The sequence below is a fragment of the Eschrichtius robustus genome, chromosome 20 (assembly GCF_028021215.1).
Source record: "Eschrichtius robustus isolate mEscRob2 chromosome 20, mEscRob2.pri, whole genome shotgun sequence".
NCBI classification, from domain to species: domain Eukaryota; kingdom Metazoa; phylum Chordata; class Mammalia; order Artiodactyla; family Eschrichtiidae; genus Eschrichtius; species Eschrichtius robustus.
Window position 1 is genome coordinate 53439550 of NC_090843.1, and position 20307 is coordinate 53459856.

The 20307-nt window shown below is 53.7% G+C and overlaps 1 protein-coding gene across 5 annotated transcripts; it reads right to left on the reverse strand.

Annotated features, from left to right (window-relative positions):
* Positions 1 to 408: 408 nt before the first annotated feature.
* Positions 409 to 19615, reverse strand: INPP5K (inositol polyphosphate-5-phosphatase K). Of its 5 annotated transcripts, XM_068531117.1 has the most exons (12): positions 19297 to 19614; positions 17382 to 17489; positions 16941 to 17049; positions 13667 to 13783; positions 13158 to 13333; positions 12472 to 12583; positions 11647 to 11756; positions 3568 to 3754; positions 2562 to 2699; positions 2206 to 2289; positions 1932 to 2036; positions 409 to 1740 (listed from the first exon to the last, which is right to left on the reverse strand). In XM_068531117.1, the coding sequence occupies exons 1-12, from the start codon at positions 19341 to 19343 to the stop codon at positions 1681 to 1683; spliced, it is 1353 nt and encodes a 450-aa protein (XP_068387218.1). In that variant the 5' UTR covers positions 19344 to 19614; the 3' UTR covers positions 409 to 1680. The 5 variants fall into 5 exon arrangements, with proteins under 5 accessions (XP_068387218.1, XP_068387219.1, XP_068387217.1 ...); XM_068531118.1 differs by lacking the exon at positions 2206 to 2289 and having other exon boundaries at positions 19297 to 19615; XM_068531116.1 differs by lacking the exon at positions 19297 to 19614 and having other exon boundaries at positions 17382 to 17614.
* Positions 19616 to 20307: the final 692 nt, after the last annotated feature.

Genomic DNA, 20307 nt, shown 5'->3' on the forward strand with positions numbered 1-20307 from the left:
ACAGGGATCTAGGGGAGAGGTGGGGCAGAGAGAAGAGATGGTGACATTTTTGGAGAGCTTAACCCAGGACCAAGGCTCAAGACTAAGGTGTGAGGGAGTGCCGGGTGAGGAGGGATGAATCGGTGAGAGCAGAGTATGCACATTTTCTGAGAGTTCAGTCCCAAGAAACCCATTCTACCTACTCAGCAGCAGAGTAAACGAAGTGTCCAACACCATAAGAGGCATGCCCCACCTGGACCAGGGACTCAGAGGGCCACCATCCCAGAACCTCATCCCATTCCCACCTGGGCAACATCTGTCATCCACAGACATCGTCTAGTCTGGATAACAGGGCCCTCGTCCTGGAGTCTAGCAAGGGCCCAGGAGAGTGTGCCCGTTCCCACCACTATCATGAAGGAGTCACAAGTGTAAAAGCCATGTTTCTAATTATCCCCCAATGCAACAGCCACAGAACACAGACGGCCATGGCCTGCTAGAAGCCAGAGGGACAGTTCCTGATGGCTCCCAGGGTGAAGTAGGAATGCAGAGCAACTGGAGTGTCCCTCAGTCTCGGGTCATAGGCTGGGTGTTAATAGTCACAGAGCAGGCTCCCTGAGGTGTCTTCTCCTTGGAAACAGGCTGTAGAGTCAACGGTGGCTGGAGGCAAATGGTGGGAGTGGGGCCGGGCCGTGTCCACACAGCAGCTGGAGAATGCTCTCTGAAGACCCCCGGGCCAGATTCTCCAGAACATCTTGATTCTGACTCTCCTCTCCGCCTGCCCCCACTTCTAGGTCCCAGAGTGATCTAGACAAAGGGCAGGTTTCTGGCCTGTGATGGCAGGCGAGGGTAGGGGCAGACGACCTGGACGGGGCAAGGACCACCCTGGAAAAGTCTGTGGCCATAGGTCCTCTACCACCTGCCAGCCCTTCACAAGAGGGCAGGTTGGGGGCATGGAGCCTGACCCACTAGCAGAAGCGAACCTGGGTCCAGTCCTCTGCTCAGACCCTGGAACTTCCTGAGTTGGACTCCTTGAGCCAGGGGTGGGGGTGGGGTGTGTGTGCTGCTGGCAGAAGGACACACATCAGCCTGCCCACAACCCCTACAGAAGAGCCTGGGTGGAGGGCTCCTCCATCCTGCCTACTTAGTCATCTGCTTCTGCTGAAAGCAGGGATCCCAGATCCTCTGCCCACCCCTCAGGGGGACAGGCAACGAGATGCCAAGACTCCTGGAACCCAGTGCTATGTGGGCCAACCAGTCTCCGCAGCCTGTACAAATGGGAGCACTCCCCCTCCCAGGCAGCCTAAGGCCCAGGGTGGCGTGACAAGAATGCAGGCCTGTGCCAGATGGGGCATGTGCCTGGCAGGCCTGCTTGGGCGGGGCTGGAAGTGTGTGTGGGGGAAATCAAGAAATGAGATGCAGGCCAGAGGGTCCTTCCCACATCCAGTGGACTGTCTAGATCTTCACTGTTGACAAACTAGCTGGTTTCACTCACACCTCAGCAAAAAAAAACCTGTATTTAAGGGGCCGATTCCAGAGATCTGGACTGGAGAGAGCAAAGGAGTGTGGCTAGAGGTCCCCCTGGGAGGTGGAGGATACCGCTGCCTCCTCAGGGGGCCGGGCTGGGCCCCCAGCACTCCTGGCAGTGGTAGGCAGAGCTGGCTGCCAGCTCCAGCCTCCGCCCTGGATTCACTCTATCCCGGCTCAGATCTGTGGTTGGGCTTCATCCAGGGGGCCCTCCGCCAAGAAGGAGCGAGGCTGGATCTGCAGGGGTAAAACAGGCAATGAGCGGAAGGGACGAGGGCAGGCTTCACTCCGTGCCTTCTGTCTCCCCCATCCCCCAAAGGATTCGGCTCCATGGTAGGGGTCGGCTCCTCAGCCCGTGGCCTCAGGGAACTGGTGATGGGCTCAAGTCTTCTGGGCTACCCTTCCTCTTACCCACCAGCATCCATTACCTTGAAGGGTTTGCTTATCCCCACCACAGAATGTAGGTTGTTGCTATAGTAAAAAAGGAGAAACTGATCCTCAGTCTCAGGGATGTCACTAACGTCGATGTACACCTGGAGGGAAGGACAGACGGAAGTGGATCAGCTCCACGGCCCCAGGCCCCATTCAGCTCTCAGCGACTAGGTATCCAGCTCTCTGCTCCTTCCAGAAGACAGGGGAGAGGTCAGACAAGCCCGCCTGCTGGAGATGTGGAATACCTGTCTCAGGAAAGGGGGCAGGTACCTGATTCAGCCCGTCGCTGAAGGAGACCTGGTTGTCCCTGACCCAGACATACGACACGTAGTCATTAATGTGGCGCAGCCCCACCTGTGGGAGGGGGGATCGGGCGGGTGGTCAGTGGTCTGGGAGGACACGGGACCCATGTCAAGTCCTACGGAGAGGATGGTCTCATTTCTAAGGCTGGCCATCATACCACCTGCCTCTTCCCCTTCACTGCTAGCCCCTCGGTGGGCAAGGACCCCTGGGGTGGATGAGGGTAGCTCTGCAGTCTCTGTGCCCAACTCCCATTAGCACTCAGAATAGATAAACTGGTGGTGGGGGGTGCGACTGGTGGGCTCCCTGCCCGCCTGCCACGTCACCTTGTACAGGCCAATCCAGTCCCAGGGGCTGCTGAGGAAGTCTGCGGTCAGGGAGTAGCTGATCAGCAGGTCGCTCTCCTCGGTGCACAGGCTCTCAGGCAGCAGGGTGATCAGTGGGGCAGATACCAATGGCTTCAGCTACACACAGGGGAGGGAAGGGGTTGAAGTCCCACAGCATCATTCCCTTTCCTGAGATGAATGTCCTTACTGTGCCCTTGCAACGGTCAGGGTCAGTGGGGAGGGATGGAGGGGCACCCACTGGTGAACTCTACCAGGCTGCCCTTAGAGTATCAGACCTTGGCTGGCCAGCTGGAAAGAAGGGCCAAAGGCTGATCGGGGATGGCTGGCCCTGCCAGGAGGACGAGACTGGGGGCCGGCTGGGTAACGAAGCAGAGAGCCAAGTGCTGAGGAACGTCAGGGTCAGGGAGGTCAGGGGCGCTGCCGACAGGTTGAAGAAAGAAGCCAGGGAGTTGCTCGCAGGCCCTTCACGGTCCCTGACCCAAAGGCCCAAATCCAATTTGGGGGCCTCTGGTGAGAACAGCTATAGGCATGTGAAGGGACACAGTGGTATAAAGACAGACAAACAGTAAGAGGGCAGCCAGCAGCTCAAAGGAGGTGAACACCGCCTTGGTCATGAGATGGCAAGATACAAGGATGGAGGGGGCTCCCTTTGCAACCTGAGCCTGATAGGTGTAAGACAAATGAAAGCAAGTCCTACTTCACATGGTAGGTAATAAGCATAATGGAACTCAGGAGCCCCAAGGGACAGTACCAAGAGGAAATGGAAACCTATTGACAAAGGGTTTGAACACATTTTTGACAGACAGAGCCATCAACAGCTCCTAAGAAGAGCTGGGATACCTGACCCGGGAGGAAAGGCAATCATGTCCTCCCAAAGGTCTCCCCTGGGGCATCTGCTGACATGAGAACCCAGGGCGGGAGGGTCTGGGGGTGTGGCCCAGCACGGCTGCTCCTCTGCCAAGTGCCGGGCAGCCCAGAAATTTACCTCCAAGTCAAAGGTGCTAGTGACAGGCTTATGGTCACTGATGCTGTACAGCATGTGGCTGACGTAGCTCCTCGGAAACAGGGTGAAGTGGGGGGCTGACAGCGTCGGGGTGTGGACGGCGGCCTGGGGCTGCCGCTTCAGCCTCCACAGGATGCGGTCGGTCCATGCGGGCTTGCGCTTTTTCTCACTGGGGGTGGGAGGAGAGGAAGAATGGGGAGAGAAGGGTTGGCAGGTGAGCAGGAAGGGACCCACGAGCTTGCTGGATTCCCTAACACCAGGGCCTGTCAGCAGTCACGAGACCCCCCCGGGCCAGAGCTGGAGACCAGCATGGCAGCAGGCAGGAGGGTGTCCAATGGAACCAAAAGTATGCTGGCCTTTGTCAGACTCGGCCAAGGACCCTCAGTAGACTAGAGGGTCACAATCGAATTGTGACTCAGAAACATCCCGTTTAAAGCCCTTCTTATTTCTTGAACAAAAGCAGCAGAACATCAAAGAAGCTGAGGTTTGGAATTTGGAGTGAGACAGACCTGAGCTGGAATTTGGCTTCCCCCATACTAAAGACCCGACCTTAGGGAAGGAAAGGGAAGCATTTAGGGAATGCTCACTACATGCCTGCAACCAGAACTATTTATTTCACTCTTCACAAGCGGAGAAAATGAGTCTTGGAGGGGAAGTAACTTTCCCAAAGTCACACAGCCACTGAGTGGTAGAGCCAGGACTCAAGGCCAGGCAGCATGACCACAGAGCATGTGCCCTTAATCACCAGGCCAACCCCTCTTAGGCCTCAGCTTCCTCCTCTGTAGAATGGAGATAATAGTAGTTATGTCATAGGGTTGCTGAGATGATTAAATGAGATGAAACACAAAAAATGTTTAGCACCATGCTTCGTACAACATAAACTCTCTGCATACACTGGCTATTGTGATGCTTTGTTCTCAAGAGTCAAGTGAAAGACCTCCCACCTGTTCTTTACTCACCAGCTTCCCTGACGGGCATAAGAGAGACCATATAGCCTGGTCAGATGATTCGCTGCTTTAAAACCTTTAAGGAGTCTTCACTGCTTCCAGAATAAAGCTCAAGTCTCCAAATGTGGCTTTCAAGGTGCGCAGGAGTCTGACACCCCTTGTGCTACCTTATCTCCCTCCTCTGCCCCAGACCCACCTCACCATGGTGAGCCTCTCAAGCCTCTGGGCCTCTACTCTTACAGCTTTTGCTATCTATAACTCCCTTTGTCACAGGGAGAGGCCCAGTTCCAGTGCTGTTTTAGTCATAAAGCCGTCACTGACCTCTCTGCTTCCAAAGCATTCTACACAAGTACATCTCCTATTACATTATATTGTAGTTTACTGTTTCCCAGTCAGCCTATCAGTTAGCATGTGAGCTTGGAAGGTAAGGACGGACGCTTGGCATCTCCTGTGTATCCTCAGCATTAGCACAGAGCCTGGCATGCAGTAGGTACTCAACATGTGCTCGTGAAACCCAAAGAACTAAAAAAAAAACAAAAACCCAAGCTCATTCTCTTTCCTCAAAAATGCCCACCTAGGGACTTCCCTGGTGGCGTAGTGGATAAGAATCCGCCTGCCAACGCAGGCGACACGGGTTCGATCCCTGGTCCGGGAAGATCCCACATGCCGCAGAGCAGCTAAGTCCATGCGCCACAACTACTGAGCCCGTGTGCCACAACTACTGAAGCCCTTGGACCTACAGCCCGTGCTCTGCAACAAGAGAAGCCACCGCAATGAGAAGCCCGCGCACCGCAAAGAAGAGTAGCCCCCACTCGCCGCAACTAGAGAAAGCCTGCATGCAGCAACGAAGACCCAACGCAGCCAAAAATAAATAAAATTAAATCTTAAAAAAAATAAATAAAATGGTTAAAAAAAAGTGAAAAATATATTTTAGAAAAATGCCCACTTAATCTTTTTTTAATAATTTATTTTATTTTTATTTATTTTTGTCTGCGTTGGGTCTTCGTTGCTGTGCACGGGCTTTCTCTAGTTGCGGCGAGCGGGGGCTACTCTTCGTTGCGGTGCGCAAGCTTCTCATTGCGGTGGCTTCTCTTGTTGCGGAGCACAGGCTCTAGGTGTGCAGGCTTCAGCAGTTCTGGCTCACGGGCTCTAGAGCCAGGCTCAGTAGTTGTGGCACGCGGGCTTAGCTGCTCCGCGGCATGTGGGATCTTCGCGGACCAGGGCTGGAACCCATGTCCCCTGCACTGGCAGGCGAATTCTTAACCACTGGGCCACCAGGGAAGCCCTGCCCACCTAATCTTAACATATACAGCTTCATATGCTTATAATCAGTTTGAAATTCTATTTTGTCTTCTGCTTTATTCACTTACTATTTTAAACAAACATTTCTGATATACTTCCATCACTTCAATAGCAATATGGTTTTCCAGCAACAGAGGCAGAATGGTGCCTCGGTGGTGAACTCGGACTCTAGTATCAGAGACCAGCTGGGGGAAGGTTCTGCCCCTGTTAATTAAGAGCTGTGTGGTTCCAGGTTAGTGAATCTGGGGAGTGGTGCCCTTGGAGAGGGCATGGAAGCTCCTTCCCCTTCCCCACACCTTGTCCTACACATCTCTTCCATCTGCCTGCTTCTGAGTTATATCCTTTTACAACAAACCAGTAACTTAGTCTAAAACAAAGCTCTGCCCTTGGGCAAGTGACTTCATCACTCCAAACCTCAGCTTCTTCCACTCTTAAGATGGGGTGATAACAGTGCTTACTTTAAAGAGACATTGTCGAGGGAGTGGTCAAGAAGTGGGAACTGGCTAAACCACCTCTGCTCGGGGCTCCTGGGTTGTTTCAATCCTTCACTCTTCTGAGGAGTGTTCAGGGGATATCGGAATGTGGTATTCCCATCCCAGAGACAACAGACACTCAATCTCCAAACCAATCTTGGACATTCAGTGCCTAGCAATTCTTAAAACTTGGGAATGAACCACATGAAAGTACCACTCTCCCTTTCAAAGCATCCTCCCCCCTCCACTTCCCTATTATGGTCAAGAGCCCATACTTGCTGTCCCGTCAGGATCCTCCCCAAGTCCTGACCACAGCCTGACTCTCCTTCCCCCTCAGTACCTCAGCTTGGCTCTCCTTCCTCCTTGGGACCTCAGCCTGTCTCCCTTTCCTCCTTTGCCATGGACTGGTCCACATTCATCACTGGGCACCTGTATTGTTCATTCTTTTTTTTTTTAATGAATTTATTTATTTACTTATTTGTTTATTTATTTTTGGCTGCATTGGGTCTTCGATGTTGGGTCTTCATGGCTGCGCACAAGCTTTCTCTAGTTGCGGTGAGCGGGGGCTACTCTTTGTTGCGGTGCGCGGGCTTCTCATTGCAGTGGCTTCTCTTGTTGCAGAGCTTGGGCTCTAGGCGCGCAGGCTTCAGTAGTTGTGGCACGCGAGCTCAGTAGTTGTGGCTCGCGGGCTCTAGAGCACAGGCTCAGTAGTTGTGGTGCACGGGCTTAGCTGCTCCGCAGCATGTGGGATCTTCCCGGACCAGGGCTCGAACCCGTGTGCCCTGCATTGGCAGGCGGATTCTCAACCACTGCACCACCAGGGAAGTCCCATCACTAATGCTTTTTTTGGCTCAATGGTCGTGACTGAGTACAAGAATTCTTTCTGGAGATTACAGGCACACCTCGTTTCCTTGTGCTTCGCTTTTCTTGTACTGCGCCGATATTGTGATTTTTACAAATTGAACGTTTGTGGCAACCCTGCATCGAGCAAGACCATTAGCACCATTTTTTATTTTATTTATTTATTTAATTTTTTTATAAATTTATTTTATTTTTTATTTTATTTTTGGCTGCGTTGGGTCTTCGTTGTTGCACACGGTCTTTCTCTAGTTGCGGCGAGCAGGGGCTACTCTTCGTTGTGGTGTGTGGGCTTCTCATTGCAGTGGCTTCTCTTGTTGCGGAGCACGGGCTCTAGGCACGCGAGCTTCAGTAGTTGTGGCAGGTGGGCTCAGTAGTTGTGGCTCGTGGGCTCTAGAGCGCAGGCTCACTAGTCGTGGCGCACGGGCTTAGTTGCTCCGTGGCATGTGGGATCTTCCCGGACCAGGGCTTGAACCCGTGTCGCCTGCATTGGCAGGCGGATTCTTAACCACTGTGCCACCAGGGAAGCCCCAGCACCATTTTTTAAACAGCATTTGCTCCCTTCATGTCTCTGAGTCACATTTTGGTAGTTCTTACAATATTTCAAGCTTTTTCATTATTGTTGTAATTGTTACGGTGATCTGTGATCTTTGATGTTACTATTGAGAAAAAAAATTATGACTTGTTGAAGGCTCAGATGATGGTTAGCATTTTTTTACCAATAAAGTATTTTTAAATTAAGGTATGTACATTTTTTTTAGACATAATGCTATCGCACACTCAACAGACTACAGTATAGTGTAAACATAACTTTTTTATGTATCAGGAAACCAAAACATTTGTGTGACTCTTTATTGTGATATTAGCCTTACTGCGGTGGTATGGAACCAAACCCGCAATATCTCCCAGGTATGCCTGTAGTATGTCTTTACTTTCTAAAAATTAAAACCAAGGAGCTCTGCAAGATTCTCCTGGCTTAAGAGCCTAGAAAACTTGAGCCAGTGTACTGACCCAAAAGTAGTGATGTGTTCCATTTTTGGGTCTGAGAGCACTTTTCCTTTCGGCTCCCTATGATGGCTTCTAAGTGTCTCGTTGAACTCTGGAGTCGAGTCTTGAATAGATTGATCATAACATCCTCTGCTCACTGCCTAGCGGAGAGGTGGACTGGGTTCCTGTCGACTGTAACAAAACCATTGCAATCCCTGACTTTAATAGGATTTCCTGCCCTCAGCCCTTTCGCCCTCCCGTGTAATGGAGCTGACCTCGTTTCTCATTACATCTTGGCTCCGGGATGCTGCCGAGGCCGGGCAAAGCTCCGTACCATGCCCTGCATGCAGCTCGGTCCCTCTGTACAGCGGGTCAGCTCCACTCAAGATGCCTCTCACCAGCGCTGCTGACTGATCAGAATGCCTGCGCTCCTTTCTGCCTCCCTGACAGTAACTCTCATTGACTCCTCCTGGCTTCAGCTGCCCGCCTCCTTACCATTTGCTTCACCCTCCTTCAGCACTTCCACACAGAGTTCTGGAACCTTCTATGGGCCAACTCCTGGACTTGAGAGTGTTTATTTGGCTCTCTCACTCTGGGTGGGTCCCTCTACTAGACTGGTTGCTCCTTAAATACCTTATCTTTTCCTTTTGTCCTCTCAGGCTCCCAGTTCAAACATATGCCAGGCACTACGCTACACACCAGGGACGGTCATAAATCAGATCCAGTCTCTGTGCGCTGGGCATTCATAGCACAGCAAGAAAGGCACGCTGTGTCTTAAAAGCAACACTGAAAGCATGGTGTGTGCAAGGCTTGCAGGGAGCATAAGGGAAGGAGAGAACTCTCAGTGAAATGGGCAAGGGTCAGGAAAGGCTTTTCAGATGGTTCAGATGATGTCTGAACTGGGCTTTCAAGGATGAATAACAGACTGATCAGACAGGAATGCTTCTGTTCACTATGTGGGGCTCAGGCCCTGCCCACCACAGAAGCTCCCAGCTGGGAATATTTCAGTTAGGATGTCCCCCGATAAGGCCCCTGTTCCTGTCCAGACATACCTTCATTTCCTGGGCTCCAGGCAAGGGGAACTGGATTCACACAGACTCCAGTTCAAATTCTTGCTCTGTCACTTACTCTGTTACTACCTTACTTAGATCTTCTGAGACACAGTTTCCTTATTTGTAAAAAGTCAGTATGAACAGCGTCTACCTAATGAAGATACAGTATGAATGAAGTGAACTGATGCGGGCAAAGCACTCTGCACAATGCCTGGCCCATGGTCAGCACTCAATAATGTCAGTCACAATGTGGATTATACCTATTATGTGGAAATAATATCTGCCTTCTCCTTAGCAAGCCTTTGCTCCCCCGATCCTGCCCTCCTTTCTGCTGCTGCTGGCAAGACTGGCTGTGAACCCAGAGGCACTGTGGGCTAGAGGAAGGCATCGTGGGCAACACAGTCCAGAGAATTGGGTCTGAGCCCCAGCTCCGCCATCACTAGCTGAGCCACCTGGGTAAGACCTTGAACATCTCGGAGCCTCTCTACGTCATCTCAGTAACTTCCAGTCTCCTGCTGGTGTCCCTCCCATAACCAGGGGTGTGGGCAGAAGGACACCTGGCCATACGGTCTGTCAGCAGCTCTCTTCCTGCTGGCAAGCGAGGTTTTGAAGTCAGTTGGTAGAGGGTCCCAGCCCCCAAGGCCCCAGCCTGTCCCACTGAGGCCTGACAATTTCCACAGTGAGTCCATTGGACCCTCATTTCCAATGGATGGCTGGGGAGACTGTCAGCTGTGGACCTGGCCAGCAGGCCAGCTGGAGCCTGACCTCCTCCCTTCTTTCTGGCTTATACTGTAGCTCAGGCTGGACCCTGTTTTCAGTGTTCGTGGCCTCTTCTTGTGTGCACTGCCCTGGCTGTGACCCCACTCTGTCTTGCTCCACACACCTGAAATGGCTCATGCTCTCCCCCTTGCTTGGTGGGGACATCGTGGCTCTGCCACACGGCTTCCAGCGCTGGGCCAGCAGCTCTTCCTCTCACCCCAGGCTGGCTGTGGACATACCTACTCACCTGCTAAATCCCAGAGGCCTGGGCCGCCCTGGAGGCGCCTCCTACCTCCCTCGTAAGACAGTCCTGCTAGGGGAATACATGAAGGAGCTGCTCCAGCTGAAACAGAGAGCCTCATAGCATGTAGGGGGTTCTTTTTCTTCAAAGAGATGAGGATCCTTGCCCTAAATTGGGCCAGGGACCTCTTGCCAGAGCTACTTTTGCCCCTCTGCCTAAGCCTAAGGTTTTGGTGGTCACTTGGCCCTTTCTCAGCTTCTGAGAAAGGTTTTCAGTAAAACTGCCACCTGAAGACATGAATCTAAAAATAACAACAGGGACTTCCCTGGTGGTGCAGTGGTTAAGAATCCGCCTGCCAATGCAGGGGACACGGGTTCGAGCCCTGGTCCGGGAAGATCCCACATACCATGGAGCAACTAAGCCCGTGCGCCACAACTATGGAGCCTGTGCTCTAGAGCCCACGAGCCACAGCTACTGAGCCCACGTGCCACAACTACTGAAGCCCAAGCGCCTAGAGCCCGTGCTCTGCAACAAGAGAAGCCACCGCAATGAGAAGCCTGCACACTGCTACGAAGAGTAGCCCCCCGCTCGCCGCATCTAGAGAAAGCCCACGTGCAGCAACGAAGACCCAACACAGCCAAAAATAAATAATAAAGAAATTTATAAAAAAATAAAAAATAAATAATAAAATAAAATAAAAATGACAACAGCAGTTACCACAGTGCTTACCGGGTGCCAGGCACTGGTCTGAGCACATGCAAGGTCTCATTTACTCTTCAGCCCCGTGAAATAGGTATTGTTATCATCCCCGTTTTATAGACGACAAAATTGAGACTCAAATACCGTGTCCAAGGTCATACAGTTGATGAAGGGCAGAGCTGTGCTTCTAACTACCAGATGTACTATCTCTACATTATTCCCCATTAACTTCCCCCCTGACAGTTACTACTTCACCTTCCTAAATAGTACCCGACCCACTCACAGCTGGGGCAGGGCTATGTAATACCAGTAATTGGCTGAGCCAAGCTTTCTGCCCCCCTGTCTGGGTAGGATCAGAGAGCCCTGGGGAGCGGGGACAACAGGGACAACATTCTGGGGCAGGGGTTCCCAGAATGCTGAAGTACAGTCCCCTCAAGTCAGCAATCAACTGTCTTCCCTCCCTTTTGGCTCTACCTACCTGCCCTGCCCCCAACCCCTATTCCTGCCAGCACTGTGTCTCCCCTTCCTGCTCTCTCTGCGGACAATCTGGGACAGCTCCCACGGTCAGCATCTCATGAGGGGGGCGGGTGGTGCCACTCCCGAGAGGTGATGGCTGGATCGATTCCTGCTTCCCTGACACTTCTATTCGGAGGCAGCTCCCACTGCCACTAGGGCCAGCACGATCTGACTTCCCAGGCCCAGATCTGCGACAGGCTGATCCTCTCCTGGTGGAGCCCCCTCACCTGGTGTCATAGTTGTTGGAGTTCTTATCAAACTTGTAGGTGGGCGGGAAGAGCAGGGGGCCCTCCTGGAACTCCCGGAGCAGCGGGTCGTGTCTCTTGGCAATGCTGAGCTGGAGGGAAAGGCACAGTCCCATCTCCCAGCAGTCCTGCCCCAACGGCCCGGCACCACGCTACAGTCAAGGGCTGGCACATGCCATCGCAGTGGGGCAAGAGTCAAACCCGGCCACTCCACCTCCTCACTGCCCCAGCGGCAGCCTCGGCACCCCAGCCCCCGGCGCCCTCACCCCCGGGAGATCAGCTGGATCCTTTTGCAAACATTACCCCATGGTCCCAGGGGAGGCAGCTGCCTGCCATTTCCCAGTTCTTGGACTATAGGGACCAGGCTCTGAATTCCATCTCCCTGGCAGCCACCAGCAGACGTGTGACAGAGGGGAGGCTGGGGTAGCCAGGATCCCCCAAAGGGGTGATATCTCATCCTCTAGGAGGCAAGCCAGGCTGGGGGTGGGAAAGACAACAGGGACACGAGAGGGCTGGCGATGGCGCAAGGCCACAGCAGGCCGAAGCCCTTCTCGCTCCCTAATCTCACGCACACCCAGTGGCTGCGTCCTCGCTCCTCCAGCTGGGGACTGGGGCGGCCGGACAGGACTGGCTGCCCCACCCGCAGAGGCGAGGCGAAGCCCTGTAAGACCCCACCCTGCCTGGTAACAGGGACCTGGGCGGCCTGGGAAAGGAGAACAGGCACTAGAGAACCTCCCCACATCTCATGTTGACCTCCACCCACCATGGGCTCAGACCACCCTTCGGGGCCCTCCCCTCATCAGATACCTGATCCTTCTCCCACAGGTCACTGTAGCACTGATTTTTTATGGATTCCCGAACAAAGTGCAACCCAAAGTCCTCAATCCGAAAGTTCATGTCTCCAAACCAGAGAATGAGGCTTCAGAAAGAAAGGAAAGCAGGCGGCCTGAAGGTTTGTGACGAGGTCAGAAAAGGCAGGACCACAGGGGTTCTGGCCACTCACTGCAGGGCTGCCAGAGAGCAGAAAGCTCGAGGGGTGGGTGAGAAGATCAGGTGAAGACAAGGGCAGGGCCCCACGGGACTGTTCTCACGGCCCCCACCCTGCCGCCATTTAAGCCGAAGAGACGAGCCCCAAGGGGCACGTGGCAAATGTGGAGAAGGCTCTAGCCCTCCCTCCTCAACTGGGCACCAGGAAAGGCTGAGAACCAGCCCTTCCGGGGACCTCAGGAACCACGAGGTTCTTGACCTGGGATGTTCGGAAGTGCCCAGAGTTTCTAGGCAGGGCAGAGCGGCCAGGGAAAGGGAAGGTGTTGCAGACCTCAGGTAGGCAAAGCTGCAGAGGAGAGCAGATGGGGTGTCAGGGAAGAGGCTGGGAGAGGGTGGGAGATGGGGCGGACTGCCTCTGGCTGGGGAGCAGTGACCGGGCAGAGCACGCTTGCCTGGGCTGGCCTGGGGGAGAGGGCAGGGGCGGCAGTTCACAACGGCATGCTCACTCGTGGTCCAGGATGTTGGGGATATCCCGTGCCTCAAAATTCTGCATCTCCAGGATCCGGTCAAAGTGTTCCAGCCGCTGGTCATTGTTGGCCATGTGGGGGGGCAGGTGGCAGTTGATGATGCTGACATAGTAGCCGTAAAACTTCAGGAAGATGTTGACGCCCCCTTTGTTCCCCTGGTAGGTGGGCAGAAGGGTGGGAAGCCATTCTAGGGGGGACACACCTCTCTTTTCCCATCCTAGACCTCCTGTGGGATCTCCCAGGAGTCAGACACTCAGCTCCCAGAGTGGCCTCTCCATCCTCAGAGCCCAGCTCATCCACCTGCCATCCTAGGGATGCTAAGCCCCGCTGAGGCGGGAAGGCGGCTATGCAGGGCACTGGCCTGGACAGAGTGCCAAGATTCATTTCACCCCCTTTTTCATTTGCCCAGCTCTAAAGCCCCCAGCCCTGCCCATCCCAGTGAGAGACGGCCCCCCAGCTCTTGACTCAGACAACAGCTCAGTCCTTACCCAGTACCCGAAGAGGCCAGTGGGGGTGGATTTAGTAGAGAGGATCTGGATAAAGGGCAAATGCTGATACTTGGCAAAGATCAGTAAGAGGAGCCCCTGCATGCGGACACTGGAGACCTGCAGGACAGAGGGGCAACGGTCATTTGTGTCCCTCCAGGCCCTGCGCTGGGCGCTCTAGAGAGCCCTGATCCACACGGATGTCCTGCCCCAGGGGCCTATGGCATCTCAGTGCAGATGGAGTCTCAGTTGCCAAATGATGTATTCTGGAAGCTAAGCAAGTTCCAGTTTCTGCTCCTGGGCTTGAGGGTGGAGGGCAGAGAAGACAAGGCTGCCAGGGACCCTGCCATCAGGAAGGCACCGACTCTTCGGCCCTGGCCCAGGCACGGTCAGGTGCTCTTCTCCTCAGTGCCCTCCTGAGTTTCCATGGGTACTGTGTGCCGGGGCTCAAAGAACTTCAAAGATGCTCTATGGGACAGTGGCTAAGGGCCAGATCTGGGTTCAAATCCCAGCTTGGGCTCTTAGTATTTGATATTGGGCAAGTCTCAGCCTATTTTCTCATTAATAAAGCAGGAATCTATCTCAAAGATGCTGGATTAACTGGCAGCTATTATTTTTTTGGTTTAGGGATTCTTGAAAGTAAATGCAGGGAAGAAGCATGAGAGAGCCTTCTAGGGTGCTGAAAATGTTCTGTATCTTGATTTGACCAGTGGTAACATGTTCTGCATATACATATAAAAATCCACCTGGGGACTTCCCTGGTGGTCCTGTGGTTAAGACTCTGCGCTTCCACTGCAGGGGGCACGGGTTCCAACCCTGGTCAAGGAACTAAGATTCCACATGCTGCGTGGCGTGGCCAAAAAAAAAAAAATCCATCAAACTGTACACTTAATTTCTGTATACATTATAGCTCAGTGGAAAAAAATTAAGAAAATGCTACTGAAAAATAATATAGACTGTGGGCAGTTGGTGTGTACGAAGGCCACGCAGAGGGGATGAGAGCGAGCGCAGAGGACGTGTGTTCACAGATTGGGGAGAGTAGCTACCGTCCACTGACACACTGCCTTGCGCGTTTAATCTTCTAGCCAACCCTTCAAGGCAGCACCGTCCCTGTTCTGCACATGAAGGACTGAGGCTCAAAGAGACTAAGGAACCAGTAGGACTACCTGGATATTCAAAGGATCAGGACTGCCAAAATCCCTGCTCTCTGTGGCCGCGGAGGTGGGGTAGGAATGGGCCAGTGACCCTCCCTCTCAGCTGCAGGCTGTCTACACCCACCACCCGAGTAGCTATTTCCGGAGCATGAGGTGCAGAGGCCAAGGAGGAAATCCCCGGGTGGGGAGTGTGTACTGCGGCCTTCCAGGAATTATGAAACTTGATCCCACAGGCCAGGAGCTCTGGGTGGAGGAGGCAAAGCAGGGGGAACCCCAAATCCAAGACCGAGGGAGGGAGGTGTGAGAAACTAGGGTTCGGCAGAGGTTGCTTCAGATGTGTCCCCCGCCCCCCTCTCCACCCCCGGTCTCGGTCTCTCCCCTTCGCGTGCAAATATGACAATGGAAGTGGGCGAAGGGCTGGACTATGAGGGACTGACTCCCAGGGAGCTGATAAAAGATTCAGGAAGAGTTTCAAGCTGAATCTGAACCCATAGAGTGGGTTGGGGCGATGGGCTCTACCACAAAGGCACCAGCCCACTTCGTGAAGCCGCAGGGAAGGGGGCGTGGCGCAGGGAGGATGGAGGTGGGGGTGGGGCTGTGGGGAAAGGCAGGAGGAGGCTCGCGGGGGAAGTTCCAGTGGAGGAAATGAAGTAGGAGGAGCTAAGGAAGGGACTAGAGGGAGGTGGCTGGGAGCCTAGGAGCCTGCCAAGGGGGTCAGCCCCAGGCTTCTCAACCCGTGGCTGGCAACTTCTGGCTAAGGAATAGGCTGCAGGCAGGGCTCGCCCTTCACCTCCACTCTTGGCCTGGGGAAGAAAGGTCATCTCTTTGGGTGCCAGGCCCTCAGGCTGCTCTCCCAACCTCGGGAGGCCGCATGGATAGAATGAGCTGTGTCCATGCCGCAAGATGAGCTCATTTCCTTGGCTCAATTCCATCCTGCCAATCCCTTGCCAGTTAGCCGAGGTACAAGGAGGCCTCCCGTCTTGGAAAGGGAGTGGTTGGTGAGAGAGAAGCGGTTCTGCCCTCCGAGAAGGTCCAGCTCCAAGTCTGCAGCAAGAGACCCGAGTGTGATGTGGAGGGAGCCAAGGGCTTGGGGGCTGGCATTTTTTAGCCTCAGCAGCAGGACCAAACCTTGTCTGCCATCCTCCTGGCTCTGCCCTCCTCGGGAGGACTCACAGCTCTTGCTTCAGCACCCTTAGGCAAATTAGGGTAATAGAATTAATTCTGAAGAAATCCAGTCACCCAGGGAAGGGAAGAAAGGAATTCTGGTATTTCCAAGGAGCATTGCTTCTTGGAGGTATTTTGAGTGGGAGTGTGCTTCATCCCTTGGCTGCGCAGGGCAGAAAGGTGAGATCCAGCAATCTAGAGCCTTCCTGTAGATGCTCCTATGGTCTAAAGATTCCCCAAAGAATACTGGCCCTACAGACTGAGAAGCTTTTTCCTCCACACCTGTGTCCCCTCTCCTAACCTCTTCGCCCCTAAGAATTTGAGGTGCATATCCCTTATGATCAGAGGACACCCTCTGATACCAGCAGGCGAGTCATGGGATACCTGTCAGCCTTAGACATCATCAGTACAGCAGTAAAGTACAGTAGCCAAGAACATGGGTTATGAAGTTTGAAAGATCTGGATCTGAACCCCAGACATCCTGTGAGACCTCTGAGTCTTGGTTTTACCTGTATAATACCCATATTTCAAAAGAGTTAAGATTTTAAAATAATGTATATGAAGAGTTTGCTTATAATGCTTAACACCAAGTAAGCACTCGCTAGATGGTGGCAGTTATTATGCTCCGAGATTTCAGGCTGGGCCTGAGAGTAGAGATCGGAGGCGAGGGGTGGGGTAGGCACTGAGGTGTTACTAAGCCCTGCTGCACCTCCCCAAGGAATTCTCCTAACCTGAAAAATATCAAGGTGCTAAACTAGCCCCTGGGGTTCCAGCTCAGCTCCAGCTACCTCTGAACGACACAAGGCAGGCAGGAGCTCCAGGGAGCCATGTGCAACTGAGGTTTGGGCCTTTAAATAAAAGGGAAACGGCATGAAAGCTGGAGTGGGAGACCAAAGGACTAGGGATCAGTGATAAGAGATGAGACACACTTCCCAATTGCCCATGAACTTATAAGTTACCTTGACGAAGCTCAGAGGGGAAAGCACATCCATGAAGAAACCGCTCCATGGGTCTTCAAAGGCAGTGTCAGAAAGGAGGCTCATGATCCCACAGTTCATTTCCTGCAAACTGCCCATCCCAGGTCAGAGGCTTCCCCCTGGCCTGGAGGGCACTGCCTCTGCCGCAGACATTTAGCACTGCCCTCAGCCGACTTTCCAGCCTTGGGCTCTCATGACCGTGGTCTCTCCCTCCCCTGGCTGTTGACTGCCAACCCCTTGCCATTGCTGATCCAGGACAACTGACGCTGCCTGGCCCTGATGCAGGCTGAAAGCTCCTGGCCTTCAGACTCCAGAGTGAGGGCGTACAGGTTACAGCGGTTCCCCACAGGGACAACTTGGGACTGGTCAGGCTTAACCTGATCTCGGATACAGGGATGCGTGACGGGCCCTGCAGACACCTACCCAATGACATACACGTCCAGATTCAGGTTCAGGTTGTTCAGCTGAAGCAGATCACTGAGGTCTGGAGGGGGTGCTGCAGAGGCCACGTTCCATGTCACGACATGTATGCTGAGAAGGGAAGCCATGGAGGAAGGAGGATGAGTCCTCGTCCAGGTAACAGACAGGGGACTGCGCCTGCTAACGGCTGCACCACAATCCGCTGTAGTCAGAATGGCAAACGTGTGTTTCTGCATCCGGGGGAGGGAATAGGGCCACTGAACTACAAGCCCTTCATCTTCACCTCTGCCCCCGAAGCAGGAAATTCCCACCCTGGACTGGCTCCTCCGTGCAGGCGTACAGCTCCCTACACCTGGCAGCACTGGTGCTGCTGACACTAGGAGAGCTGCCAAAGCAGGGCTAAAGGTTTCGGAGTCAGGCAAGGGAAGGGGTGTGGATGGGGTGGACCGTCAGGAATTTATTAATTCCACCAGCCCTTCATCTATGGCTCAGTCAGCAACTTTCCACCCCCACTCTTCAATCCACGGGATGCTACAACCACCAGAAAGATTCTGGAGATTCAGTTTTCACCTTGTGAGAGGCCTTAGTACTGCAAGACAGGGGAATTTCAAAAATAACAGAGATAACAGCACCACATTTCCTTCCTCACTCATCTCTGGAGCACAACCAATTCTGCCAAGCATTTCAGAAGAGCCTAAGAAGATTCTAAATAACATGTTTCTCAACATCTCTCTCAAGACTCTACCCTCTTTTGGGAAAAGTCATCAGTTGGATAACATCCACCTCAGCATCACATAAACCCTAGCGAAACAACGGATCTAATCAGCAGCTCAGGGGATGGAGAGACTTGCAAATCTCTTCATTTGAATAGTTACAGTAATGCTCCCAGGAAGCCCCCAGATTGTGCTGAGTACAGAACAGGCAGGGGCTACAAACCCTGCAGAGACCAAGAAGAACCACCAAGCCTCAGGTGAGTCCTAGGCACACCGTAAGGAGGAGGACCTGTAACAGTGGAAGGTGTAGAATGGGGGCGGGGGGGGAGAAGAAAAGGGCAGGATGTCCTCAAACATCTTTTCTCCACCAGACCCTGTTCTTAGAGGTCCATGTTCTAAAGAGCACAAATTGAAGAAATTCTTGGCCAGCTTAAAGCAATTTCCTGCCCCTCCATATGAACATCAATAAAACAATACAATAACCACCTTCCCAGGCACTCAGCCAGAGGTTCCGTGCTTCGTTTGTTTACGGTCTCCCCCTGCTGTCCAACGGAGGATTAAGAGGCAGCTCTTTTACTCTAACGCTCCTTGTTTTCCCAGGGACCTGCTCTAAGTGGATGGAGAGCCAAAGCCGGGATTTCTTGTTCCCACTTTTAGGTCCCACGATTAGCAGCAAATCCTTGCATCGTGACCGGCACTAAGTTGGTGATTAGCGTTGTTCCTCGTTAAAGAACAAGCATGAGACCAGGCTATTGTCACTTCACTAAAGGATCTTATCTAAATCTGATTTTGGGTTTCAGGAGGTCACAACGGGATCAGGCAGACCCCATGATGTATGTGCTGATCCAAAGTAAGAACAAGGTTTCTACTCTAGAGCTAAGGGAAGAATGCTTCGTTATGTTTTTAACTTCAAACAGCCCAACACTGCTGCCTCCTCCAGAACCCAACTGGGCCACCTGCTTGGGGCGTCCAAGTGGGAAAGAACTTGGTGGCCTGAGTTTGGAGGGGGTGCGGGGTTCGAGCCCAACATAGCCCTCTCGATACGGGCCTGGGAGAATGTGGGAGGCCTCTGAACTAGAAGCAGCCCTGTAGGTCTGGCCCCTTCTCTCCCAGTCTGGTTCTGCCCCAGCCCCGCAGCCCCGATTGGGTCGGAGGCAGTGATCCCGCCCCGAGCAGGCCGGCCTGCCCGCAGTCGCCTTCCTCACCTGAGCGTCCTGACTCTCAGCTCGGTCTGTGGGTTCATGGCCGCCATCGTCCCCACGCGGTGGCCCGGCCGGCTCGCGTCTCCCCGCGGCAGCCTGTCCTGGCCCGATCGGCCCCCCTCGGGCAGCAGGTGCAGCCGGCCAGCTCCCTCTCCCGATTGTTTTTCTTCCGGATTTCAACCCTCCGCCTCGGCTTCCGTAAGAGGCGGGGTCTGAGCGCACGGAGGGCTCTGGGTGGCGGGCTCGGGGGAAGAGGCGGAACTCTCCAAGGAGCGCGAAACGGTGAAAGGCTGAGGGGAAAGGGGCCTAGGGGACGGGGACGTAAGAGAGGCGTGTCCTCGTGTCACCAGAACCCGATACAACACTGCCCCGCCCGGCGGCCGGGGCGCGCCGTGAGCCAGACACTGCCCAGGAGGCTCCCAGCGTGCCCCGCGCGACGTCGGCCTGGAGAGGTCGTCTTCCGGCGGAAGCCGCCGTCTCGTCCCTCCCCGGCGCGTCGTGTTTCACTAGCGCAGAATGTGAGGTCTTGGCCCTCGGCGCTGTCTGCCTGCAGGTTCCCAACGTCCCGAGGGGCAGAGGGCGAGGGGAGGCGGCGCAGGCACCCACTGTCCGGCCTGTAATCCAGTTTCTTTCCCAACTACAGGTAATCTCTCTCCTCTTGGTCAGTGAGCGCCTCCATTCTCCACTCTCACGTTCAAGTGTTTTCCGCTTTTCAAACTCATGCAAACTGTTACACACTGGACGTTTGGGGGCTCCTGGACTCAGAAAACTATACATCAGTGAACGAAAAATAAGTCACTGCCTCTATTTACGACCAAACATGAAATGAAGATTATTTACTGTGCCAAAGACTATGATTTCTTTCAAATCACTGGTTCTTAATTTTGGGGGGGGGGGGGGGGGCGGGGGCAGGACGGTGCATGGGATTCCTTTGAAGAACTGATGAGAGCCATGACTCTCCCCAGAAAAATGCCCCACAACTTTACAAACAAGCTTCATGAGGTTTACAGACTC

Bases quoted from the DNA above. Each gene is read 5' to 3' on its own strand.
- INPP5K (XM_068531116.1), bottom strand. From the start codon at position 17,614: ATGCAGAAACACACGTTTGCCATTCTGACTACAGCGGATTGTGGTGCA. The intron at 12,584-13,157 runs GTGAGCATGCCG...TTCTTTCTGAAG, and splicing joins CCCAACATCCTGGACCACGA to CCTCATTCTCTGGTTTGGAG. The intron at 1,741-1,931 runs GTAATGGATGCT...TTACCCCTGCAG, and splicing joins GGATAAGCAAACCCTTCAAG to ATCCAGCCTCGCTCCTTCTT.